This window comes from Sphaerodactylus townsendi, linkage group LG05 (genome assembly GCF_021028975.2).
Source record: "Sphaerodactylus townsendi isolate TG3544 linkage group LG05, MPM_Stown_v2.3, whole genome shotgun sequence".
Taxonomy (NCBI): Eukaryota; Metazoa; Chordata; class Lepidosauria; order Squamata; family Sphaerodactylidae; genus Sphaerodactylus; species Sphaerodactylus townsendi.
The window spans coordinates 15,627,281-15,654,995 of record NC_059429.1 but is presented as its reverse complement, the minus strand read 5'-3'; the positions used below and the strand labels follow the sequence as shown (position 1 = coordinate 15,654,995).

The 27,715-nt window shown below is 48.2% G+C and overlaps 1 protein-coding gene across 1 annotated transcript in view; it reads right to left on the bottom strand.

Annotated features, from left to right (window-relative positions):
- The window catches only part of LOC125432792 (lysine-specific demethylase 4B-like), a 136,351-nt gene that overhangs the window by 35,633 nt on the left and 73,003 nt on the right, over window positions 1-27,715 (bottom strand). The window contains 2 exon segments of the mRNA XM_048496731.1: window positions 11,823-12,304; window positions 23,855-24,027. Of these exon segments, the coding sequence (XP_048352688.1) occupies window positions 11,823-12,304; window positions 23,855-24,027 (655 nt within the window).

Below are 27,715 nucleotides of genomic sequence, written 5' to 3'. Positions count from 1 at the left end.
TTTATATCCCCCCTTTCTCTCCTGTAGGAGACTCAAAGGGGCTTCCAATCTCCTTCCCCATCCCCCCTTAACAAACACCCTGTGAGGTAGGTGTGGCCGAGATCTCCGAAGAACTGTGACTAGCCCAAGGTCACCCAGCTGGCGTGTGTGGGAGTGCACGGGCTAACCTGAATTCCCCAGATAAGCCTCCACAGCTCAGGCAGCAGAGCGGGGAATCAAACCTGGTTCCTCCAGATTAGAGCGCACCTGCTCTTAACCACTACGCCACTGAGACAGGAGCAGCAATGAAAAAGATGCTCACAGCGCCCTCATGGTTGCTCTTCCACAAGAGTTCCATTGCTATCCCCCTCTTTTTCCACGTAGGTTTCTCTCTCATCTGCCTCTTGAAGGTGTTCTAGAATATTCAGACACCTTCCCAGTGATATAATAAAATGTATGCAGCATCACACCTACCTGCCCATACATATGCACTTCGATTTAATCCCATGGAGCCAACAGTGCAAGAAATGCTTTGTCAAAGAGAGGGCTGCCTAGCGATGCATGCTCAACGCGGCTAAAACCACTCTAAGGAGCAAGTTATGTGGAAAAGTAGTGCTTTGCATTTCTGAGGTCTGCAGTAGGCCACCTTCGCATCATCAAAATTCTTTGTACAACACAGAGAGAGGGAGAAAAAGGTTGACCCTTAAAAATCAACTTATTGTTTCGAGTGACTGTGGAACCAAGGAAATTCATGGAACAAGGGATGGGAGCCACTGATGAACACAGAAGCTGCAGAACGAGGCTGCATGTGCAAGATCATAACATTTTTTTTACTCTGGAGGGGTAAGCAGAGCCTAGAATTTTCTGCTGTGGACTCGTAGTTGAAATCACTAACATGGGTATCCTAAAACATCACGGAGAAATCTAAACTTTCATAATTGAGGCTCAGGTCTAGTTCAGAAAGAACAGCTAAGAGAGTAGATATGTCTAGACTGTACCACTTCTGATGGAAGGGGTGGGGGGCTCCTGTAAAACAAATGAATCCACGCAGAAAACTAGTTCCAGCCTAGCCTTTGGCCTGATTGTTGAGTCCAACAACCTCTAGTGTTGCTTCTGAGAATCGGCGGCTCTAAATTTGAGAGAGAATAGATGCACTTGGGGAAGGAACTAGAGTTTTCTGGGGTGCGGAAAGGGGTTTTGCCCCAAGATGAGGAAAAGCAGCTCAGTAATTCTTTGATCATGACCCCCTTTCAAAAAAAATCATTTCTCTATATAGAGAATCACTCATGATTTAACTTTGTTCTCCTGAAGTAACAGTCTTTGTCAACAAGGAAACTGCAAGTACTCTTCTCCACGTACTCTTTGCGTCTGTCTATCCGCTCTGGGCTACACGGTCATTTTTCCCACCATTAAAAACACTGGAACCTGGTTGGTGAACTGGGTATGTTTTTTCCCCCCAGCTCTTCTAAGCTGCTAATTCAGTGCACAGTAAAGGTAGTCCTCCGTGCAACCACCAGGTCATTACTGACCCACGGGATGATGTCTCGACATGATGGTTAATAGGATGGTTTTACCATCGCCTTCCTCAGTCTTCTACGCTTTATTCCGAGCAGGCTGGGTAGTCATTTGACTGACCTCAGAAAGCTGAGTGAACTGGACCTGGCTACCTGAAACCAACTCCTGTCGGCATCGAACTCAGGTTGCAAGCAGACCTTTGATTACAGTACTGCAGCTGTCCACTCTGCACCACAAGGCTCCTATGCATAAGCCACTTTAACCACTCCATGTGCATACCTGAGGGAAAGCCTCTCCCCATATTGCCCCGGTAGGCCCCTCCGCTCCTCGGAGGAGGACCTACTCATGATCCCTGGCCCCAAAATGATCAGGCTGGCCTCGACGAGGGGCAAGGCCTTTTCAGCCCTGGCCCCTACCTGGTGGAACAGGCTCCCTGGGGAGATCAGGGCCCTGCGGGACTTACAGAGTTTCCGCAGGGCCTGCAAGACGGACCTGTTCCGCCAGGCGTTTGGCCAGCCTGGTTAAAAAACAAAAACATCTACCATGTCATCTGGCCTCCCGTGGGCACAAGGAGGGGAGGGGAGTAGTTAGACACCATCCACATTTTAAAATGGGTTCTGTTTTTATATAATTGATATTAAATTATGTTTTAATGTTTGTTTTAACCTGTTGTGAACCGCCCTGAGCCCTCAGGGGGAGGGCGGTATATAAAACTAATAATAAATAAATACAATAAATAAATAAAAACATGGTTGGCTCAGGTCCCCCAAGCCTCCACCGCTTCCTACTTCTCCTCCTGCTGCCCACACAGCAAGGGGCCATCCTCAGCCGCCATGGTTCCTCCCCTGAAACAGTATTGCACAATCTTAAGAAAACATGATGAAATCCTGAAAGGCCAATCTTTGCTGAAAGCAGAGTTCATGGGTCACCGAGGTCAAAAACTGGGCCACAGATTTCCAGTTTGAAAAGGGAGGTAACCAGATCACGTTACAAGCCCTTCCTACCATTAGCCTTCATAAGGACCCAAAGGTGCTATGGCTGGCAGAACTCAGCAGACGATCTTTCGCCAAATGATCTTCAAGTGACAACAGGTAAACCCCCAGAATATCAGGGGGCACAAAAGAGGGGGAAAAGGGGGAATCACAAGTACAGAGAGGAAAACAAACACCTTAACGTTAAAATTAAAAATAAGCCATTTTTATTGCCACAGGCACATTGTAACCTGGACAGTCAGTCACACCACATCTGCTATGCTCCCATGCTGGCCAGCAGCATGCACGGAAGTCCTCCTTTGGCATCAGGCACTCAACAGGTCTCCTTTGGCATCAGGCACTCAATCAGGCACAGTCTCTTTGGGAGTTTCAGGCACAGCGTGCCGGAAGAAGTCCTAGGCCAGCAAGGCAAGATCCCGTCTTTACCGTGACACTACGAAAAGCCATCCAGTAGCGGGCAGAAGGGGAAGGGGGTTAGGGGCACCGGCAGACTGCCCCACTAAGTCCCCAGGATCTTGTTGATTTCCGACCGGATCCTCCTCCAGTCGGCTGCCACTATGTCCCAGAACTGCCGGTGCAAAAGGCGCCTCAAACGGGCCACCACGTTGTGCGGCAAAGCACGCTTGCCTCTGCCCCCGCGATAGCTAACAGCACCTCGCCACCGCCGCAGCTCATCTGGCGGGACCATCCGGGAGAACACAGCCGCAGCATACCGAGCCGGGTGGCCTCTAACTCGCTTGAACAACTCCCGCCTCTCCCTTTTAGGAATCCTCCACAAGGTGATATCGTCCGAGCGCGGGGCAGCCTGCAATAGGGGTAAGGCGGGTTACTGACAGTGGCACGTGCAACGACACAGCCCAATCCATTCACCCCCAAAGCCTGGCAAGCACTACAGGTTTAGACCACTTTCTTCACCTTTCTGGGGCGGAGAGTAGCAAACAGTTAACCCTTCAGCACAAGGAAAAAACCTGACAACATCGTCATGCTCTCCTCTTCCTCCTCGCTGGATTTTTTTGGGTGAGGAAGAGTAGCCAGACTTCCGCCAAGTTGGTCTTACGCCAAAGACCACTGCGGCAGATCTGCTTTAAACAGACCCATCCTTCCCCAACAGCAGTGCCCTTCCCAGAATCCTCAGCTCTCAACATCTGTTTTGCTCCTTCATTTTTTTAAGGCGTCATGACTGTAGAGGAAAGCCTGATGAAATCCACGCTCCTTCCGTCTCCATGTTCCTTTCATGATGGCAGCGTTCTCTCAAAAATACAGAGTTGCACTTACCTGTAACTGCAGTTCATTGAGAGGGTTTCTATGCAGCCCAACATTGGACTGTGCTCGTGCAGGCCTGCCATGGAAAAGACTTTCAAGCTTTCTGTCTGCTCTGCAGCTCTGAAGAGAACTCACTTTCCAAGTGGTCACGTGATGGAAAGGGGAGAAGTGCTATTCCCTCAGTTCTCCTACCACGATGGCTAGACAACAAAGTCCTGGAAAGCCAGTAAAAAAAACAGCAGCCCATGGCAGGGTGGAAGGGAGAGATGTGTGTCGGCATAAAAACCCACTTGATGAACTACAGATACAGGGAAGTGCAACTCTGTATTTCATCATCGTGGGTATTCTGTGCGGTCCCACATTGGGAGACCAGCATGCTGAAGTAGGTTCGCAGTAGGAGTGAGGCTGTCTATTTTACTAATGCCCACAGAACTGCTTAACCCGCTGCAGCCTCCCTGCAGGAGTCAACGTCCACAGAATAATATCAAAAAACGGACATCAGGGAGGGTCATGTGGCCACCTTGTAAATGTCCTGACTGTGTGCATTTGATTGCAGCTGACAGTACCTGCTCTCTGGTAGAGTGAGCATGAACTCCCAATGACCAAACCACCTCTGATGAGCTGTAGGTCAACTTCATGGGCTTGGATGTTCACGTGGACAGCTGAGACAGATGCTAGCGCTCTATGTGGTCCCCCACCAGAATGAAAAGGTTATTGCTCTTTGTCCACAGCGCGATGCAGGTTGAAAATCAATGCCCTATGTATGTGTAATGTGTGCAGGGACTGCTTCACTGGGTGAGACGGACTAGGGAAGAACACCGGTCACACCATGTTCTGACCCGTGTGGAATGCTGAAAGCAGCTTAGGTATGCCCTAGAGTGAGGTACCACAGCATGCTTTCTTGATGGAATCCATTGAAAGTGGATTGTACCTGAGAGCCCACAAGTCACCCACACTCTTTGCAGAGGGGAAGATGAGGAAGGCAGTCTCATAGGACAGGAGTGATCAGTCACTGGAGGTCATAGGTTCAAAATGGCATCCCATTAACCCAATGAGAATCAAAGTCAAATTCCACTGTGGCACAGGTCTGTTAATAGGCAGTGGAATGCTCTGTAGACACTTGAGTGCAGGGCGGGTGGGCAAAGAGGGGAATTGAGGATGTAGAAAGCTTTAATTGAGGATGTAGAAAGACCAGAGTCTTTCAGGTGAAGGAGGTAATCAAACACAGGTAAGTCACACGATTCAGATACAACTTTTTGTCCTTGTACCCACAAAACAAAAAGGGCTCAACTGTTGTCCTAGGACTTTGTGGAGGACTCTTTTCTGGATGGTAAGATCGCCTTCATTCTAACAGGCTACTTTCCAAAGGCTGCAGTGGCCAAGCTGTTAGGCAGAGTGCTCACGCGTCGTGGTGCAGCAGAGGACCCACCAGGAGTAGTCTGGAGCAGAAAGGAACCTGGAAGTCACACCCCAGGCCAAGGATTTTAGGATGGGAGCCAAGGATGCCTGCTACCAAGACGGGTGTTGAGAATGTTCCAAAACTTGTTGGGTTGCGTTTGTCTACCATAGTAGAGTAGGATGAATAGTGGGAAGAGAAACTTCCTGCTTCAATGAAAGTGGAACACATCCCCCGTTGATGTTGTGCCAATGCCAGTTCTCAAATAGCATCTCCTGCAATCAATGTTATCCTGCAAAGTGGACAGATTGATTCACATTTTTTTCAAAATGCTGGAGCAGCTTCCTGAGTTCAGGGACCAAACCTGGTAGGGTAGGTAATGCTGGCTCAGCGTGCCAGTGATGGTAAATCGGGTGCTGGCATTGTGAATGGCCAACAGGAAGGGCCCCTGTTCTATTGGTGACTGCCAGAGATGGGTAGACTCTAGGCACAGATGTCTCCTTAATGATCTACTCTAGAATCTTTCCTGTATTGATGTCAGGCTGACTGGGCAGCAATTGTTTGGGTCCTCTTTGTTCCCCTTTTTGAAGATGGGGACACCATTAGCTCTCCTCCAGTTCGCTGTTCTCCAGGAGTTCTCAAAGATTATACCAAGCGGTTCTGAGATTACTTCTCCCAGTTCTTTTAATACCCTGGGATGTAGTTCATCAGGCCCTGGAGATTTGAATTCATTTAAAGTATTCAGGTATTCCTGTACTAGCTCTTTATTTATTCTGTGCTGAATTTCCCCTACTGTATCTTCTGATCCATTTCCCCCCAGTTGAGCACTGTTTTTCTTTTGGGAAAAAAATGAGACAAAAAAGGTGTTGAGTAGTTCTGCCTGTCTCCAATTAGCATTTCACCATCTTCTCCACACAGTGACCCTATCATATCCAAAACCAGTCTTCATTGTTTTTAACATCTCTCGCAAGTCTGAGCTCATTGTGAGCTTTAGCTTTTCTGCCTTTCTTGGCTGTTTGAATTCCTCTTTAGTAATTTCCCCCCTTTACCATTTCTTGCACATGTCCTTTTTATATCTTAGCTCACTTGAGAGTTCTTTCGACATCCATCCTGGTTTCTTTAGACACCTCCCATTTTTTCTCCTCACTGGAACTGTTTGAAATTGTGCCTTCAAGACCTCACTTTTAAGAAACTCCCATCCATCTTGTACTCCCTTCTCTTTTAGTATTCTTAACCATGGGATCACGCCCAGTAGTTTCTTAAGTTTACTGAATTCAGCTTTCTCGAAGTCTAGAACACGTGTCCAACTAGATGAAGCTGGAACCAAAACAGGCAACTCTTATGACTACCAGCATTAGCCATATTGAAAGTGTCATTGACATGGCTCTTGGAAATTGTTAACAAAAATACCCCACAATGCGTGAGGCCTGATGTGAGGGGGAAAACATCAGCAGCGCTGAAACAAGACCTTCTTGAAAGAAGGGCAAAGCCCTTCCCAACCTCCGTGGTAGAAATGAAAAAAAAAAACCTCACAATTTTGACAAAGAAAACCACCTCACAGGGCCGGAGGCCTGAGGTGAGGTAAAGAATTAGCAGAACTGAAGGAAAAAAGTTCCCAAAAAGGGCAGAGCCCTTCTCAACTTTCACCATAAAGGAGAAAAAACTGACAATTTCAACAACAAAACCACCCCTCAGGGCCTGAGGCCTGGTGTGAGGAAAGAAAACATCAGAGCTGAAGCAAAAACTGATGAAAAGGGGCAGAGCCCTTTCCAATTTCCATGGTAGCAGAGAAAACACCTCACAATTTGGATAAAAAACTGCCTCACAGGGCCTGAGGTGTGGTGTGAGGGGAAGAATCAGCAGAGCTAAAGCATGAACTCCTTTCCTCTGAGGTGGTGAAAGAAAAACTGAGGGACTAGCACTCCCCCTCCCTCCCATCACGTGACCATTTGGGCGGGAATCCTCTCTCCCAAGGGGAGGCGGAGGGAGTGCTCTTCAGAGCTGCAGAGCAGGCACAAAGCTAGACAATCTTTCCGTGGCAGGCCTAAGCAAGGGCAGTCCAATGTGGGGCTGCACAGAGTACCCACAAAGATCAACCCAGATGTCATTAAAAGGGACACTGGTTTTCAAAGTGAGGTATGAACACAAGGGCCGGGAATGCGGAACATGTAGCCACCGGCTGGAGGTCATCTTATAGTCAACAACTACCACATAATAACATCAGAAGAGCCCTGCTGGATCTGACCGGTGTCTCGCACAGCAGCAAACCTGTTCCTTTGGAGGGCCAAGAATAGGGCCAAGAGGTCAAGGCCATCCGCTGATACTGCCTCCTGGCTCTGTGATTCAGAGACTAACTGCCTTGGAATGCGGAGGTTCCCTTTAGTCACCACGGCTGGTAGCCACTGATGGACATTTTCTCCAAGAATCTACCCAATCCACTTTTTGAAGTCATCTATGCCTGTGGTCATCACTATGTCTTCTATATCGCTTTATCTTCTATATCACTATAACAAATTCCCCATTTTAATCGCCTGTTGATTAAAGCAGCATTTCCTTGTGTCTGTCCTGAATCTACTGCCCATCAGCTTCATTGGATGCCTTCAAGTTCCAGCATTACGGGAGAGGGAGAAGAAGACTGATTTAGAAGACCATGCAACTTTACTAGCTTTCTGGTTAATTTGAAACCACCCGCCTCCTTCTACCTCAGGAAAAGACAGGTTCTGAAAGAAGAACACCCCCATTACAAAGATCGCCCCACCTTTACCCTCTTGTCTCAAAAGAGAACAAGAGAAGATCTGGAGTGCTAGGCCCAGCATCTAGTCCTTCCCCAAAAAAGTTACTGGGCAGGGATTGGCATTCATGAACAGCAGCCAGGCAGAGCTTCCTTCTTTCATACTATTTATCCATGCCATTCATTGAAATTTGAGTCCAGTGGATGGTAGGCTTGAACGTCTCTAGGGGATGGCTTTGGAGCACAGTCTCTATTTGGCTGTGAGAAAAGTTTAGTTGCAAAAGAAGACGACGAGGAGAAAACAAGCACAGACAACATCCTTGAGTTATACACCCCTCTCGGTCTGGAGAAGAAGAACATGGAGGGATAGACAACACTGGCTACAGGAGGATTGATCAGCTCTCTTGTAGGCCGGAGAGCAAAAGTTGGGTCCTCAGCCAGTGTTGCAGGACAAAGACTGAATGTTGCAGGACAAAGTGTTGCAGGACAAAGTGTTGCAGGACAAAGACAAGAGATACATAGACAGGAAAAGTCTCACCAAGGAGCTTCTCAGGCTCCCAGAACATCTCAACAAACCCTAACACGGCACAAAGCATTCAGTCTCAAGGTAGGTTCGTGATGGCAGCGAAGGTTTATTTTAAACAGGCAAATCCACAACATTCGACCTGCTTGCTATCCACCGCATTTTGCTGCCTTTCTTCCCGTCCCGCAGCAACAGCTGGCAGCACATGCCGTTTTTAAACTGTCTACCATTTTCCAGACTTTGCCCAGCCATAGTATCTGTGCCACACCATTACGGAACTTGCAGCCGCCACTTGTGTTCTAGGAATGTTTTGTGAAGTCCTGGGTCAAATCTCTGCTGAGTGACGACCAAATTAAACGGAACTTCCTAAAACAAACAGATGACAACATCCAAATGACACCAGGCTGTTCATCAGGAGGTAAACAGGCTGTCTGAACCTCTTTAACCTGCTTTTCAAGCCAAGGATAGGAACTACATGCAACAGGGACTGAGCACCCAGGACAGCAAGGGGCCCTTGTAAAAACACAGTTGTTAGCATTTGAATAACACGGCTCCCATTTTAATTCAACAAGCATACTATGAGAAAACTGCAGTACTTCAAGGAGAAAGAATCATGCAAGCTAACCAGATTTCCTTTCTTGCCACCTTACTACAGCAGGTAAACAAGACGAAAATAAATTATTGTAAATTCCAAGAAAGCAAGAAACTCTCTCTTGCCCCAGCTTTGTGAAAGTGTAGAACAGGAGTACTCAGCCTTTTGAGGCCTGTGGGCGCCTTTGGAATTATGACATGGCATGGCAAGAGCTGCCACAAAATGGCTGCCATGCAGGCACAGCCAGCCACAAAATGGCTGCCGCAGCTTACCTTCAATTATACCATGAAGACTTTTGTGTTGTGAGGGAAGCTGATGCCGAAGCAATACGTTAGAAAGCCTGCATTGCCAATCACATCTCTAATGACCAACAGCCCACCTGGTCCCACCCACCTTCCAAAAACATTTGGTGGGACCCAGGAAACCAGTTGGTGGGTGCTACGGTGCCCACAGGAACAATGTTGAGGACCCCTGGTGTAGAGACTCATCCACTGAAATAGACATCAACCCTTCTACTCGGCCATAAGGAAAAACTAGAAAGTATCACACGTGCCCCCAAACTAGTAGCAAAACGACTCCACCATGACACGAAAGTTTACTAAGAGATTTGTTTCCCACGGATAACCTGGCTAACTCTTCTTTTCAAAAATGGATTGGGGCCCGGGCGTATTCATTTGGTAATAATCTGGAGTTTTGAGACGGGCACCAAACCCACTCTTGATTCAAACATCCCCAGGTCAGTTGAGGAAGTATGCTCATCAGCTTTCAGGCAGAACTGGGGCATGAATGACTAGAACGCCTAACAGCTTGAAACGAGGAGCTGTCAACTGACCAACGCTGCATCCTGGGATGCAAATAATTAATTACAGTCTAGAATGGCAGCCTCTTGCCATAGAACTAGCAGGGCCCACTGGGAGGCGGGATTTGGACACCCAGGCTCAGATCTGCCCTCCACCACGGACTGGCTGCCTCAGTTTCCCATCAGACACAACGGAAGAGTAACTGACTGTCTCCCTGAGGCGCACTGAGAAGGGAGCATATGATAAAGCACTACCAAACGCTTTTTAAAAAGCTAGAGATACAGCAGCAGGGCTCAAAACCTCCTGTCCAATAGGCTAATCACCACCCAACCGAAGCTTCATCACAAAAGCTGGGAACAGAACAAACAGGGTTGGGGGACTTGCAAGCTCAACCCAGAAATGTGCCTGCCCAGATCCATGTCAGAATGCATGTCTGATCCAACACCACCTGCACCAGGTGCAATAATGGATCCAATTGCACAAAGGTGGCCATGCCAGTTTGGGTTTCCTGTGCACCACGTGATCTGCTTCATAAACAGAGGGGCTCGGCTGGGGGATGGGTTTGCTCGACCCCACTGCTGACAAAGCCCCTGAATCCTTGCCAAGAGCGCAGCCACAGCCCTCCTGATTGGACGGGGAGTTCATCTGTCCTGGTCCCCGGGCAGTCAATCGCCACGGCCCAATAAAAGACTGTCCCTGTTTCTCAGCTATAAGTGAAAACCGAAGACACGTTCAGAGGAGGAGAGAGGAAGAGAAGAGAGCCAAAGAGGCAACACACATTCAGGAAGAAAGCCAGTCTGTCCTCCGAAGAATGATGGGATATCTCATGTTAGCAGCCCACAACACTATCTCCTGAGCAGCAAACTATCTTATGTGGATTCTTGCAGGAGGCTAGAGCCAAATTTAAGGAGGTGTGGCATTACTACGTGGGACTCCTGCAGCATGCATGGGTCAAAAGTCAGAAAAAATCCCTAGATTTTTCTGACATCATTTGCAGAAAATGGCGAACATGAAGCATTAGAAATACCAGAAACAGGAGAGGTTTCATCTGGCTGGTCTCCCTTCTCCCTGCCACAAGGTGTAACTGGGGCTACATGTTGGTCATGAGGATGGGGAACTATTTCTGAACTGCTCCACCCTTGGTTGGTTTGAGTGTCACAGGATTTTAAATTTCTAATTTTTGTGTGTGTCATAATTCCGTTGTATTTGTAATGTTGTTATATGTTGGAAGCTGCTCAGAGGCCGCTATGGTGGGGGAGAGTGGGGTAAAACTCAAATAAATAAATATTTTCTCCACCAACCAGTTGCCACTAAGTCTGATATCTTTGTTAAAAATTGGTCAGTCTGACCATTATTGAAGAAAGCATGTCACTCGCTGCCTTTGCCCAGATGTAGAGCTATACCCAACTGGAAGAGATCAGGTGACAAGGCCAAATTGAATAGATTAAGGGGTCTAACTGCCTCATACGGGCTGGGAAGTCTAGTTCCCTAAGCCAGGCCTTGACCTTGCTTGACATTGCGGAGTGTGGTGCCTTACAGGTACTGACTTGGAAAGTCCATCCAGCCTCATCTTGTGGGACAGTCTGGGTAGTCAAAGCAAATCTGCAGAGAGGGCTAAGGCGATAAACCCGTGGTGGCGAACCTATGGCACTCCAGATATTCCTGGACTACAATTCCCATCAGTCCCTGCCAGCATGGTCAATTGGCCATGCTGGCAGGGGCTGATGGGAATTGAAGTCCAGGAACTGATGGGAATTGTAGTCCAGGAATATCTGGAGTGCCATAGGTTCGCCACCACTGCTATAAGCCATGTCTGCTCAACCTGCTGTCTGTCCAGCAGCATCTGGTTTGGCTTGGTTGACCGATGGCTGAAGCCGGCTTCCAACTTCAAAGACAGAAGCTGCCGCTGTGTTTAAAGCAACAGGGGGCTTCCCAGGAGAAGGACCATCTGCCCGGATCGCAACTAGACTGTTTTGCTCAACCAGCCCTCGAAGCCATTGCAATGCAGCCCCCACCTGCGTGGACCCTTACCTGCAATTTACTGGGCTCGGCAGGCCCTTCGGGGTTGCCTCTGCTCTCCTCGCCTTTGATGCCGAGGTCGACCCGCTTCTCCTGCGTCAGGAACTTCTCCAGCATCTCCTGGCAGGACATGCGCTTCTTCTGAGATGAGGACTTCCTGGGTCGTTGAACCAGGTAAAGCTTCTGTACGCTGGGATGAGCCTTGGCCTCCGCTTCCTCTCCGGAGGTTTCGGAAGCCAAGGGATCCAGGGTGGGCATGGGCGGGGTGCTGGCTGCTGCCGGGGTGGATCGCGGGGGCTTGCCTTGCAGCCTGTCGCCTTCTGGAGAGGCCTGCCGCTCTGCTTCTTGCCTGGAGGGAGACGGCTGCGGCAGCAACAGCGGAGGCAGAAGCTGCTGAAGAGGAAGCTGCGGGGGCTGGGACAGCAGGGGGTGCTGCTTCTTCTTCTTCCTCTCCCCTTTGACTTTCGGGGTACGGCTCTTCGGCTTGCACTCTCCTGTGGCGGCAGAGAAGGAAGAGGGTCAGATCCAAAAAGGGCTCCCGCAGAAACCTGTATGGAGTCCTTCTCTCCCATCCCATTTAATGCAGAAAAACTGGGGAGGGGCCAAGCCTGGGGGGGGGGGCAAGCCAGGGGAATCCATTACTCTTAACAATGACACCATGCTGGCTCTTTCTTTACATTAAATAATTGCATTATTCTTGTTATTTTAGATTATATTAGTCATTGTACACTGCCCAGAGCTCTCTGGGGGTGGGCGGTATAAAAGTCAAACAAACAAACAAACAAACAAATGAGCCTCAAAGCAACTTACAATCACCTTCTCTTCCTCCCACCGCCCTCCACAACAGGCACCTTGTGAAGTAGGTGGGACTGAGAGAGCTCTGCGACTGGACCAAGGTCACCCAGGCTTCATGTGGAGGAGTGGGGAATCAAACCCGATTCTCCAAAAGGTAAATTTGGGGCTGGGGGACAGAGGTATCAGTTGGGGAACGCTCCCTCTCTCTGCTTCACACTCCTGTAAAATTGACAGCTGCAATGTGGATATGAGATGGACAAGAAATCTGCCAGTGGCCCTGACGTTTTACATACAAGACCGGCTACCAGCCAAAATTGAGGGCATGAAATCAATCCGTGGCCACACAAAGGCAAGAAGATCATGTTTGTTTTTAGACTTCAGGGTCTGGAGAGATGCATCCTACAAAATACAACACAAACTGTCTGACACTTGAAACGGCCCCAGTGAAGAACATAAGAACTAGCCTGCTGGATCAGACCAGAGTCCATCTAGTCCAGCACTCTGCTACTCGCAGTGGCCCACCAGGTGCCTTTGGGAGCTCACGTGCAGGATGTGAAAGCAAGGGCCTGCTGCTGCTGCTGCTGCTGCTGCTGCTGCTGCTGCTGCTGCTGCTGCTGCTGCTGCTGCTGCTGCTGAGCAGTTCCAGAGGACAAATCTGTTTTAAAGCTGAGGCACTGACACTCACTTCCGCTTCCTCTCCCAAGGCAAGACAAGATGTGGGGAGTTCCCAGCACAAAACTCCCAGTGAGATTTTTCCTTAAAATTCCCAGTGCAGCTTGCAGTGGTGGGATTCAAATAATTTAACAACTGGTTGTTTACAAGCACTATTTTAACAACCGGTTCTGCCGAAGTGGTGCGAACCTTGGGGCTTGATTCCCATTCAGACTCCAACCCAAAGGGTCAATCCTTCCCCTCGTGTGCCAGTTTTCCCACCCTGAAACAGTACCGAGGAGATATCTGCCACCTTTATTAGAGCCCGCCACTGAGGACACCTCTACTGGGTTATTTCACTGCTATCACCAAGCAGTGGAATTACACTCGCCCTCCAACATGTGACACCCATCTTTTAGACAGTTGATTGTACTGACTCACTATCTGTAATCTGTCTTGAGCCCCTGTGAGAAAGGTGGACTACGAATAACATAAACAAACAAATAAAATCCTCCAATAGCTTCACCAAGAGTTTCGGTCCCCCTTTGAACCCAAAAGACCTTCATGAGAAATTATCCCAGAGCCAATCCTGACAGGAAAGCCCCTTTTACAAATGCTGGTTTCTTGGGGCCTCAGGAGATGGGGGAAGAGTCTTTTGGGTCCCACCTCTTAGCAGTGGAAGTGAACCCTCCCATTGCCCCTGAGCAGAGCATCAAGGAAATGCCCCCCCCCCCAGGTCCGGCCTAGAGGGGTTGAAGGAAGGACCCCCCACACCAAAAAGCTGCAATCCTGGTGGAGTGGGCCTGCCCCCCTTTCCTCCCTGTGCGACAGTAGATGGATTCAGATTGTTGCCCTGCCCCCTTCCAGAGGAAGAGGAGGGTGAGGAAGGCAATTACTCTCTTCTCTGGGGATCATTTCCCCACCTTGGCAGGCATCAGTGAGGTATGTAACCCCTGGGATCTGAAGGGGGTGTGTGCTTCCTTTTCCTGCCCAAGGCCAAAGAGATGTGGTCTTGAGCAAGCTCGGGGGGGCGGGGGGAGCCATGGATTCAGCTCCAAGCATGAGAGCAAGGTTGAGGAAGAGAGGGAGACGCACAAGTGCCAGAGAGCAAGAGAGTGCAAATGAGAGCAAACAAGCGAGAGCGTGAATGAGAAAGAGAGGGGAACGCAGGTAAAGAGAGGCATGGGCAGCAACAAGCACAGCTGGCCCTGCTACACCTCTCAGGTGGGTCTTTCTTGGGTGTGGCGGGAGCTCCGGACTGCCCTGCGCCCCCCATACGCAGCGGCTGGGGCATCTGCCTTTCCCTGCCCCACCCTAGTTAAACCAGTGGCTGTCTATTCTTGTCTGGGATCATATGCCTCTTCCTTGGGTGGACAGATGCCCCAATATTTTTTCTGTCCTGACAGAGGACCACCCATAAAACAAGAGAGTCCTCCACTCACCCACAAGCTGCCACCTGGCCATTTGTTTTATGTACAATCCAGCACACACAAGCACTCTCTCAAATTCCTGCCAACCTTCAAGGGGGTCTGGCCAGCAGCTGCACTGAGACAGCTTCCTTTATTGCACTTGGAGAGAATTTATGAACTCACCCCCACCCCCACAGGCTTCATGAATGAAGTTATCAAGTCCATTCAAGGACCAATAGTTAATAGATGCTCCCCAGACCAAATGCCACCCTCCCCCCCCCCCCAACATCCCAGCCACCAATTTGTTTCTTAAGAGATTGTTTTTCACCTACAAGAACCCTATCAAAGGTCAATCTCCCAGCTAATAGGATCCTGGCAGGGGAGAGAGTGTGTGGTGCCTGCAGGGACAGGGAAATTGCAACCCTCATGAGAAAGATTCCTCAGCTAGCCCCCCCAACCTGGAGACCCTCGTATTAAATACCAGTAGAGCTTACTGGCTGGAGCTGAACACGTTGGGGCGGGTGCAGGGCAGAGAGGAATCAGATAAGCCAGAGTTCAACACGGAATTCTACAAAATGATTAAGCCCAGAATGAGATGAAGCCGTTAAGACTCCTCATGCAGAAGTCTGTGTTAGCGGATGTCTGTACACAGCATTTCCCAGAAGCCTGCATTCCGAGAGTCTTATTTACACTTTCATTTATTTAGAATAAAATAAACCAAAGTAACCAGATCCAGCCAGAAATAGTCCTGGGTGCATCTGGGTAAGCAATCTTCAAGACAAAGCTGTCTTCGAGGCGCTGCGTGGAAAGGAATATTGAATTCCCGCAGAGAAACAAACCGACCAAATGAAAAAGTCAAATTGGATTTCTCCCTGACCCTGCAAAGTGCAATCGGATTTATGCTCTGCCGTCTGGAGGGAAGTGGTGCCCCCTACAGCCCTCCAAGGAGAACATCGTGCAGCTCTTGACAGCCTTTCCAACAGGTTAATTGAACCGTGGGTGGTGAATGTGAGGAATCAGGAAAGGGTGGTGTGCTGAGCAAGGCTGCAACTTGAGAGACAGCTCAGCTTTGAAAAATATTCCCCAACCATGATTACCAACTGGCAGCCAAGGAGCCAAAGTCAGCCAAAGGATGCTGGGCCCATACCCCTGCATTGCAGCTTTAAAACAGAACCCCCTATGGACAGCCTGCACAAGAGCTAGGCCCATTTTCGTTACCCGTGAAAGCTATTGAGCCCACTGCTCAGGAATATATGCATCAGCCACAATTCAACTGTGTGGCACCCTACCAGCCGCTTCTCCCCTCAAAGGCAGCAAAGGACTGGAGAGCAAAAGCATTCCAACGTGAGGAGAAGAGGAATGCTGGTGTCATTTCCTGCCTCCCTGAGCTCAAGGTGGGAAACACCCACATGGTGTCCTCCGACTCAGGATGTATCAGTCGCAGTTCAACTGTGTAGCATGTAATGAGCTGTGAGCAACCCCTAAAAATCCATCTGACTTTATCTGGTAAATGGAAACAATGGTGATCAGAGGACGGATCCTTTAAGGATCCAGATCCAGAAGGAGAGGGGGAATTGCACAGAACTCAGGAGGGCGAGGCAGTCGCCCTGAACTGGGCCAAGGAGAAGGAGGAGGAAAACCTCTTCTGGCAGCAGGCACTCTTTTCTTCTTTGCAGCAAGACTGTGAAGCAGGCCGCACTGCCTTTGATGTTCTGCAGAGGCCCTCGATAAATAATACACGGCAGGCAATAAATAATAAAGACCGTTCAGACAATTATGGATCTCCTCGGAGGGACTAGCTCGGCTTTGCTCTTTGAGATCTCCGGCCCAAGAGAGACCCGTCTTTACGCCGCTTTCCAGAACCTTTGGAAAAGCTCAAACAGCGCCATTTGAACAAAACCAAAAGCAGCCCGAGGCTACGTTCATTCAAGCCAAAATAAAACTGTCCCAGTTATTACACAGGAACGTGCTGCCCTGTTCACATTGCGGCATCCGTTGTCCACTACTTCCAGAGGGGGATGGCCACGTTTGGTGGCAAAGAGTGTCTTGTGGCACAATAAACATGGATCTACTGGAGCAGAACTTTCGGTGGCTCAAGTCCATAAAAGCTTTTTCAAGGATAAATCAGACTTTCAAATCCCACCTCTGGATCTTCAAACATTAGGGAGACCGGGAGCAGTAAAGTGCAGCCCACAAATTCTCCTCTCTGATTTCTAGTATAGATGCAATCCTTTTCTCTATGGGGCAAACTAGGAAAGGATGACGCTGCCTCTATGCTTGTCAGCATTTACAGAGCTGATCAGGGGCATGCTTTCTGTCAAATGCTATGTCGTATTTTCATTCCAGCATTCCTTCTGGGAGCTCAGTAACTCCCCTTCCCTTTCTAAAAGCTCTTCACACTTACATCTGGCCCGTCTTATCTCCATCTACTTGAGTGCTGGCAATTAATTGTGCACATCTCCTCTGGTGTTTCTGGACTGATAAAAACTTCTGCCTGAGGATACTGGATCTGCAGTGGTCCATTCACACATGCAAACAGCTACGGATATACAGGAGTTCCCCGTTTATTAAGGATGCTTAAGGGACTTTAATTGAGGACTTTCACGCTCCAAGATGCTGTTGAGTGGCGCAAGGTAAAAAGGCAGCTAATAAATATTTTAAACAGAATAAATAAAATGAAATAGCTGCACAGTTAGAATTTGAGGAAGAAAATGCTAGTTTCAAATTGCGTGAACAACAAGAAACACTCCCCAAGGTATGAACATTTACAGGGGGGGGGGGGAACTCTGTACATGTGCCAGAGTCCTGATTAGTTACTTCTCACCTAACTGCTTTTACAGCTGCTGCTGTCAACCATTTAATCCCTTTCACAGTTTCAGCTACTGAACTGCTTAATTTGGTGTCAGTTTATTGTTGCTTCCTGGCGGGAGACAGGCAACTGACAGCCCATTCACGTCAGAGCTGACATCGTCTAGCTTGCAGCTGTTTGACCCTAACTCAGGGGTGTCCAACTCTGATGCTTTAGATGTTCATGGACTACAATACCCATCAGTCCATGAAGATCTGAAGCACCAAAGTTGGACACCTCTGCCCTAACTGGCCTCGCTTCTCAGATTCCCTCAGTTCCACTCGGCCCCCACATTCTGTAGTGCTGGGCAACCAGATAATGGCTCTCACCTCACTAGACATAAACGTTCTGCTTTTCCCACCAGCTGGCAAGGAGGGGCTGGGGCAGTGCTAAAGCTGTATCTCTCTTTGGCTTTCCCGGATTTCTCAGATCTGGCTACGAAAAGTATGGCACCTTGCCTGCCTAGACCGTTAATAAAAACTATGATCATCCATATCGAAGTCTGGTTAATGTCTACTGACAGGCAACCTTACGACATGCTCTGACGACAGCAGCCTCCCCAAAACTGCCCAGCCACACGTCCAGTAATGGACTTGAAAAAGAGTCTCCATCCCACAGACACCAATACTTAAGCAGCTGCTAGGAGCAGGACTCAGGACTCATTTAAAAACTGTCCATACCAAAAACTCATCTCATCTCATCTGTCTTCCATTCTTGAGGGTCTTTGATCTGCCTATGCCACCATCAGCTGTTAGGGCCCTGCGGGACCTTGGGGAGTTCCGCAGGGCCTGTAAAACGGAGTTGTTCCATGGGCTTTTGGGGAGGCCGGCTGCAGATTGCCTGCCCCCCTCTGATGCCCTATACCGTGTTCAAGTTCAAAGACCTTTATTAGGCATTAAAACATAGCAGAGCTAAGTAATCCAAATACAGTTTTACAAGATAAAACAGGTACTCCTGTTTCAAAAATGCATACATCAGAGCGAAAGAAGAGACCAGGAAATTATTTCGTAATAGTGAGCAAGAATTTGGCCACTATGTCCAATTGCTTGGGATTCTCTGTATTCAGAAGATAGTTCAATTTAAGATTAAAAAGGCTTGGATGGACCAGTAAGGGATCCCCTAAAAACAGGTTTGGTCTAAAATCGTTAAATTTTGGACAAACTAATAAAATGTGCTCCAATGACTTCTCAGAGGTTTGACAGTATTCACAGGTACGCTTTTGCTGTGAAGGTATCGTGAATCTCTCTGGGGAAAAGGTTAGTGGAAATGTGTTGGTTCTCGCTCTGGTCAATAGCCACCTCAGCTTAGGGTCAGACAAGATGTTTAAATATGCAGCTGTCTTGCATTTCCTGGGCATGATGTTAAAATGGAGGGGAGAGAACAAGCTCCTTGCTTTACTAACTAGATATTGGTGTTCCTGGTCGAATAGCCGTACCTTGATACAATGTTGTATCTTGCTAGGAGAAAGCATAAGGAGCTGGTCCCAAGAAAGACCCAGGGAGGAAATCTTTGATTTGATATGAGCCCACCAGGTAGAAGATTGAAGTTCGTGGAGGGTGCAATAAATGAGACTGTTAGGGTTGTTAAGGAAACATAACCGAATCCAAAATTTAAAGGTGGCCCACCATGCTTTTGTTTCCAAGAGGTGTAATCCTGCCTCGAGGCCTATACCATGTTATTATGCCATCTCCAGCACTGCCGGCATTATAGTTCCATCTCTGGCAGTGCCCCCCCTCCCGCCGCCTTGGGACCAGACACCACCAATATGTAAATAATTTTAGCTCATTCTTATGATGCTGCTTTGTAATCGTAAGGATTTTAATACTATAGTTATTATTTATAATTTATTGTTTTATTGGCCGACGTGGCCTTTGTACACTGCTCAGAGCCTTTTGGGGGTGAACGGTTTATCAAATGTAATAAATAATAAAATAATAATTATTTCTCATCTCCCCAGGATGGCATGTTTCAGGCTATTTATTTCAGGGCTCATACAGGAGTGGAGCACACACTGCTCAACAGGCTGCCAGTGCCTGTGAGACAGAGCAGTGGGGAGTCACTTTTGCTCTAGGTACGCGGCTCCTTTATCTGGGGCTTCCTCATCTTCCTCGAGGAGAACAGATGGGCCCAGCAAGGCCTACACCAGTGATGGCGAACCTATGGCACAGGTGCCAGAGGTGACACTCAGAGCCCTCTCTGTGGGCATGCACAGAGTTCATCATGTGGGGGGGGAAATCACCCCCCCACACACACACATCTAGGCTGGCCTGGGCCGCTGGGCTCGATTATTAGCATTAAACCTAAGACCTAGTTTTGGGAAAGCAGTATAGGTAACCCTATTAAGCGCTGTTAAACCCCACTGATTTTCATGCAAACAACTAAAGCGTAATCCTTTACCTGGGAGTAAGCTGGGTTGCTGGCAATGGGGCTTGCTTCTGAGTAAACCCTCCTAGGGTCGTGATTCACCCGTTTGAAGAGTTGAATGGTTGCTTTAAAGCAGGGGTAGGGAACCTTTAACACTCAAAGAGCCACTTGGACCCATTTTCCACGGGAAAAGAAAACACTTGGAGCCGCAAATAATTTTTGACATTTAAAATAAAGACAACACTATATATATAGGGGTTTTTTTTACCTTTTACTATGCTCATTCTGAGAAGCGCATGGATGCACCCGCCCTGCTGCCTGCAGGGCGGGCAAGGATGAAGCCGGTGGCTCGGCCTCGCAGGCCGCCGGGAAAGCGCCTGCCCTGCTCCAACAGGGCGGGCGAGAGGGGAAGCCACCAGCGCGGCCCAGCCAACTGTGGGCAGTTGGTGCGCCCGCCTTGCTGCCTGCAGGGCAGGCAAGGATGGGGCCGGCAGCTCGGCTCGTGGAGCCACAGTGCAAGGGAAGAGCCGCATGCGGCTCTCGAGCCGCAGGTTCCCTACCCCTGCTTTAAAGCAAAGCCACCTTCTACCACCAAGCTCACTCCTGAGTAACACACGCCTCAGAGCCAACCATTTTTTTCTAAACTAAAACCTCAGTATTCAGGTAAAATTGCCATGTTGGCACTTTGCGATAAATAAGTGGGTTTTGGGTTGCAGTTTGGGCACTCGGTCTCAAAAAGGTTCGCCATCACTGGCCTACACCCTCGGACCAGCCAAATGCAGCAAATGGCTCCGAATCTGCCACCTGCCACGAAATGGAACATGGCTGCATCCCCACTGCGGGCTGAGTCAGAACAGCATTTCGCAGACGCCTCGCGTCTGCGATGCCCTCCTTTTCAGAATTAAAACTGAAGGTGTGCGTCTTTTGTCCTTCTCTGAAGCAATAATTCTGAGGTGTCTCTGCGCTGCAAACAATGGCATATTCCATTCACATCCACTGCAGAGATGGAAACCAGGCCAAAACAATCACGAAAACTCACAGCAGGCAGCCTGCTGGGGGAAGATAATGCAGGGCTTAGAGGACGTTTCAATTTTTAAAAATTAATTCCGTACAGTAAGGATTCTTTCTGCCTGTGCATTTTTGGTGGCTGCTCCTGTTCCTTGGCCTCCCCAAGGAAGCGAGGAACGTCCCAGCTCAGCAAAGATTTCAGCAATATTACAAAGCAGAACTCTTCCGGAGTGTTTTGAAGGATCTTCAATGAAAGGCTAGTTAATTGATGGGTAATGAGTGAGGTTGCTTATTTGTATTTTTTCTGTTCTGCTTTTGTATGTGCTGCTGTAAATTTAATGTAGTTTTAATGATACACCCTAGGTAAGAAGAAAAGCAGGATGCAAATATCTTCAATGAGTTCCTTGCTGAGCTGTAGTTTGAGGGGTTGCAGGTAGAAAGTTTTTGCTGAACATCCAAACTCTCTAGAACTGAATGCATTTTGCAAAGTGATAATCATGTCCAAGGAGCTATGCAGAGGAAGCATGCTGCCAGTTCTTGGTCCAGGTCCTAGCACATGGGTCGGCAACCTTTACCACCCAAAGAGCCATTTGGACCCGGTTTCTAACGAACCCAAAGATCTACTGAGCTGGAGAGGCAGCTCCACATGGAGCCGCCTCCAGTTCGGCCCTTCCACCCACCTTTCCTTCCAGCGCTGCGGGAGGCAGTGGCGCCGGGCAGGGAAACTCCCTCTGCCCAACGAAGCAGGCAGCCACCTGCTCTGTGGGGCAGAGGGGGGATGGCGGCTGTGGGGATGGCGGCTGTGGGGATGGCAGCTTCTCCGGAGGGACACACCCACGCTACCCTCCAACCTCCAGGGGTCGGAGGACAGTCTGGGCGTGTCCCTCCAGAGCAGCGCTGGAAGAAGAGGTGGATGGAGGGGATGCGAAAAGCAGTGCCCTCACGCATGAGCCGCCTCTGGTTCGGCCCCTCCACTCACTTTTCCTTCCAGCACTGCTCTGGAGGGCTGGAGGGACACGCCCACGCTACTCTCCGACCTCCAGGCCACGCGGAGCCGCAGTATAAGGCTGAAAGAGCCGCATGCGGCTCCGGAGCTGTGGGTTGCCTACCCCTGTCCTAGCAGCTTCTATGATTTCCTTGGCATAGTTCACACATTTCCAAGATGACATCTATCACTACAACCAGTTCTATTTCCAATGGAAAAAAGAGCTTTTCACAACACTGAGTTTTGGACGTCATACTAAGTTGTGGTGCTTTCCTACTGTAAGCCAGGAACATGCATACTACAACCTTTGAGTTTTGCTCAAAGAATGCCTTCCCTGGGTGATGAAACCTCTAGGGGGCTTGTTTTATTTTAATGTTTTTGCTGTCCAAAGGATGGATACTCATAACCACTGTCTAGGAAAGGGAACAGGAAATAGAAGTTAGTTGCAAATCTGGATGGGAAAAAGAGGCAAGGAATCTAAAAGGCAAAGTTCAGTGGTAGTTAAATCCTAACTCGCTTTCAATCAGTCAGTGGGACTGCAGACTACCCCCTGTAGTCATTTTTCCCCACTGGCTAAATTTCAGATCACTTGCAATGACTGGGAGACAGACAGAGAGAGAAACCAACTATCCCCCACAGGAATGTCCACAATGGAGAGTGTGCTATCGCTATTATTTGAAAATCTGCCAGTCCCCTCCCGGGGTTTTACCGGACGTCATCCACCTAATTTATTAATTATGGAAAGGTTATTGCTGCTACTGTTTTAATTGTATTTATTGTCTTAATTGGGATTATTCGATTGTTATGGTTGCAATGTATTGTGTTTGGTTGCCTGTAAACCGCCCTGAGACCTTCGGGGGTAGGGCGGTCTAATAAATTGAATTAACAACAACAACAACAACACTAGGGCAGCACTTAAAACATCTTTGAATTGACAAAATTAACACCTGTCAAATTCAGAAGGCAGCCCTGCTGGGATCCGCACAAATACTACACCGATACATTACAACTTCTTAGGCCTCTGGGTGAGGCTCGAATTGTAATGAAGGCCAACAACCAGCTAAAGATCTGGCAGCTGTTAAATCTACAATAATAATGTTGGTCATTATTTCATGTCTAAGAAAACTCCACTTGTAACATATTTTTAACAAGGCACAAGCAGTTTTTGAAGAAACCGCCAAGACTATTGAGAAACCCACTTGGTGCTTTAAAAAAAACTCAGAGAGGATAAAAAATGGATGTAAGATGGCCATTTTAGTAAGCATAGATTTTATATGGGCAAAGAGAGCACTGATTTCTTCCAACAGGAACAACTTACGTCAGATCAATATGCCCTGGAGAAAATAAAAACCACCACCCCTTTGTATTGTATTGCTCAGACCACAAGGCACAAAACTGACAGACTATAGACACGAAGGAATACATTCTAGGTTCTGGGTGCATCTTTTCACCGTTTATCTGTTTCATACCGAACCAGATTCTTAATGTGATGAAACCAACGCTGGCTCATTGTCTTACAGAACTGTTGCAAAGATTGTTGAGAATATACATCAGTATATATATTCTGCAGAGGCAGTAGGGTTGCATTGAACAAAATAGTTCACAAACTTACTCGGATAAGTGATTGGGGACCTGCTCTACACTGCTGTGTGTAGCTTACTGTCAGTAGGATCCTATTATGTAATTTTTAACCGCTTAACGTGTCATGTTAACATTAATGCCGTGTCTCAGTTCCGTCTTTAAGATTCCTGGTTGCTTCCAGACTTCTACAATCCTAATGCATGCTATACTTAATGTCCCCATTTTGTTGACTGTACTGACTTTGTGTAATCCACCTTCAGTCCCTATGCAAAAGAGAGACTATAAATAACATTAATAAATAACAAGCGCCTTGAAGGCTCAAAAGCAGCATCCGTATAATCAGAATGACAAAAGCCAGAGACTCCCCCACTAAGAGCCGTCGCCATCTGGGCCCCGGTCTTACCCTCTTTACTTTTCCCCTCTTCGCTTTTGCCCTCTTCGTCCAAGCTTGGGATTCTCTGCTGCTCCTCCTTGACCTTCACTTCATCCAGGGCAGCCTCGCCAGCCATGACGTCCCCCAGAGACTTCTGATCCTGCGTCTTATGCCTTCGGGGCTGGCTCCGTTTCCTGTTTGCCCTGGAACCAGTATGGGAGAGAGATGGTAGTATCTCATAAGAACTGGACCATAGCTGAAGGAGGAAAGCAACATTCTAGCAGAAGAAAAAGAGAGGACGTCCATCAGCCCCCTGGGAGGAGACAGAACGGTTTCCAACCTACATCTCCAGCAGGCTCTTTCCCCTTGACCAAAGACTTAAACAAAAAGATTTACTGCCACCACTTTGGATATTAAAGGTATTCCAATATTAACTGTGATAAACACTGATAGCATTACAGTGGCCTGCACACAGATAGGCAAATCCTTATATCCCGGGGGGAAAAGATATATTCTGAAAGGGAAAAATCACAAAATTTAAATCACTGAGAGCAGAAATCTTTTAAAAATGAAAAAAGTCAACAAAACAGAATGCTTATATTGACTTTAGAAGTCAGATACAAACCTATTTATTTATTTTATTTATTATTAGATTTACTGCCACCACTTTGGATATTAAAGGTATTCCAATATTAACTGTGATAAACACTGATAGCATTACGGCGGCCTTCACACAGATAGGCAAATCCTTATATCCCGGGGGGAAAGATATATTCTGAAAGGGAAAAATCACAAAATTTAAATCATTGAGAGCAGAAATCTTCTAAAAATGAAAAAAGTCAACAAAACAGAATGCTTATACCGACTTTAGAAGTCAGATACAAACCTATTTATTTATTTTATTATTAGATTTTTATACCGCCCTCCCCCAAAGGGCTCAGTTCTGCAAGTTCTGAAGATTCCTAGCATTGCAGGGATAATTCTTACTGGCTTAGATAATTTGCAAAGGACCCTTGGATCCCTGGGAGCTTTTCCAAAAGAAGAAGCAACAGGAAATTCAGCTGGATTTGCCCTAAGCTCTCCAAGGGCTCAGAAAAGTACAGCTCCAATCACGTTCATTCAAAACACAATGCACTCCCCCGCTAACAAGAGGACTGTATGAACGAGACCTGTGGACTAAAAACGAGCCCTTGGGATTGTTCTTTTGAACCATGGGCATTCTCTGTGGGAGCTCCCACTGGGCGGAAGAAGTCAAGAAGGTTCCACCTCTTCCGTCATCCCTCAGAGTACGCAAAGCAGAAATGACCAGGAGGGCATTTTTATAAAGAATTGTAAATTGCGATACAGTGGAACAGATCAGAGAGGTATTTTTAAATAAAGGAATGAGATTGTAGTCTAGTGCACCATTTATTGTATGCATCATGTGCGATTACTGTTGTTTCACTGCCTTACCCTCTACTTTTCAATCCCCTCTTTTGAACAGTTTAGGAGGGGTCAAGGTTGTTTGTTTTCTATCTGCGTTGCTTTTGCATTCTGCAGACCCAGTCCTACTGTACTGTTCTGTTTTGGTTTTCTTGCTGTCAATGCACTGCTGACTTATGGCGACCCCGTACGCTTTTCAAGGCGAAAGATGTCCAGAGGCGATTTGCCCTGGCCAGCCTCAACCTTGCAAGTCTGGGATTCCCTGGAGGTCTCCCTTTCAAATACTTGCCAAAGTGGACCCTGCTTAGCTTCAGAGATCTGAGGAGATCCAGTTAGCCTGGGGATGTCCAGCTTAGGGCTGCATGGTGTACTGAATATCTGAGCATCAACTGACTATATTGCTCTGAGTCTCAGTGAGAAAGGCAGGCTACAAAAGAAGTAAACAACAATCCTAAGCGGTCCTAAGCACTTCTGGAGACTCTTAACAGCAGCCTGTTCCTAGCCCACGATCCCCAAAATCCCACACCAACCAGGGGGAGGGGAAGGAGCAAGATGGAGAGTTCTTTTCAAAGTTACACGGAAGAGTGGAATTGGCCCTCTTGAATTTTACCGCTACGTTCCTTTAAGCGGACTATGTCAGCTGCCGAGGGGCATCAAAGACTTGCTGGGACTTTGAAGCTTCCCTCAGCCCTGCCAGGAAGAGCTCAGATGCCACACAAAGGCTAGAAAGCGTGAGATCGGCTGTGCTCTTCTCCAGCTCACCGGTCTTGCCCAGCATCACCTGGCATAGGCAAGGGGGTGTCAGCATGAACAGACCCACATGCTTGCAGCAAAAAAGTGGCTATGGCAGTGATGGCGAACCTATGGCACGGGTGCCAGAGATGGCACTCGGAGCCCTCTCTGTGGGCACGAACAAACAGAGTTTATTATGTGGTGGGTGGAAAATCACCCCCCCCACACACACACATCTAGGCTGGCCTGGGTCACTGAGCACAATGTGCGCGCATCGCAGTGAGCAGGGAAGACTCGGCTGGCGGGCCTGGTGCCTGTGCTCCAGGTGGCTTCTGCCCGAGGGGGGGGGGGTGCAGAGGAGGCAGAGATGCTAGAGAGGCACAGAGCGGTGCATGCAGGACTTGCTGGAGGCTAGAGCAGGCTGGCTCCTGCTCGAGCAGGTGGGGCAGAGGAAGAGGGAGACAACCGTTTTTTTCTAAACTAAAACCTCAGCATTCAGGTTAAATTGCCATGTTGGCACTTTGCGACAAATAATTGGGGTTTGGGTTGCAGTTTGGGCACTCGGTCTTAAAAAGGTTCACCATCACTGGGCAATGGTGTAGCCACATGGGCTGTTATTGGGCAGGCCGTGTCTGGACAAGTAGATCTGGCAACAGCTACTTCTTCCTCCTCCTCCTCCACCTTGCCTGGCAATTTATATCGGGAGGTTGCTGAACTTGGTAGGGGCGTCTTGTGTGTGGATGAAGATGAGAAAAGTCAGCCTGTCCCATGAGTCACAGCAGAAGACGGTTTTGTTTAGAATAAACGATGTCCTTTCATTCATCACTAGCCAGAAATAAAGACCCCGAACACACCGATGCACAGTTCTGAAAGCACGATTTGGGTACAGACGGATTTGAGGAAATGATCAAAAATGTTTTGCTGTTGGGTTTTAACTCCAGAGAAGAAGAGGAGTTGGTTTTTATACCCAGCTTTTCTCGGCCTTGAAGGAGTCTCAAAGCCGCTTACAATCACCTCTCCTTCCTCTCCCCCCAAACTGCCACCAGGTGAGGTAGGCAGGGCCGAGAGAATTCTGAGAGAACTGTGGCTGGCCCAAGGTCACCCTGCAAGCTTCATGCGGAGGAGTGGGTAACCAGCATGATTCACCCGATAGAGTACGCCTCTTTCTGAATCACGAAGCCTGTCAGTCTCGACCAGAAAGCAAATTCTTGCTCTCCTTGGTGAGATTTCAAAAGGTCCAAACTCCTACGCAGAAGCAGTGACAACCAGGAGGCTTTACAACTGCATTCTGTAACAAAAACATCGTGCCAAAGAATGACAAGCGCCAGAAATTTCTCCCCAAGGCAAGGAAGCCAGGATGTCTGTTTGCCTCTCGGTATATTATGCGCTAACGTATTCAAGGGCATGTCAACAAGGCAGCCAATTCGCACTTTACTGAATTGCTGCTGCTTTCCTTCAGTCTGTTTGACATAGCTGTGCCTTGCGACTCCTGCCCGTCATTGGTTTTACACCCAGGAGATCTTTTTTAAAGCATCCCTTCCCACATAGCACCCTTCTGCCTTTCCCAGGTAAGGATGCACAGCAGGACTGCCTGGGTCAACTTAATACATTCTGCACCCTACATTCTCATGCCCCCGTTTTTGACAATCATCTCCAGCAGGGACAGGGGTGGGAAACAATTATTCCGACAGGGGCTTTTATTGCGGCAACAGCCCATATAAGGGGCAGGAAGAGAAA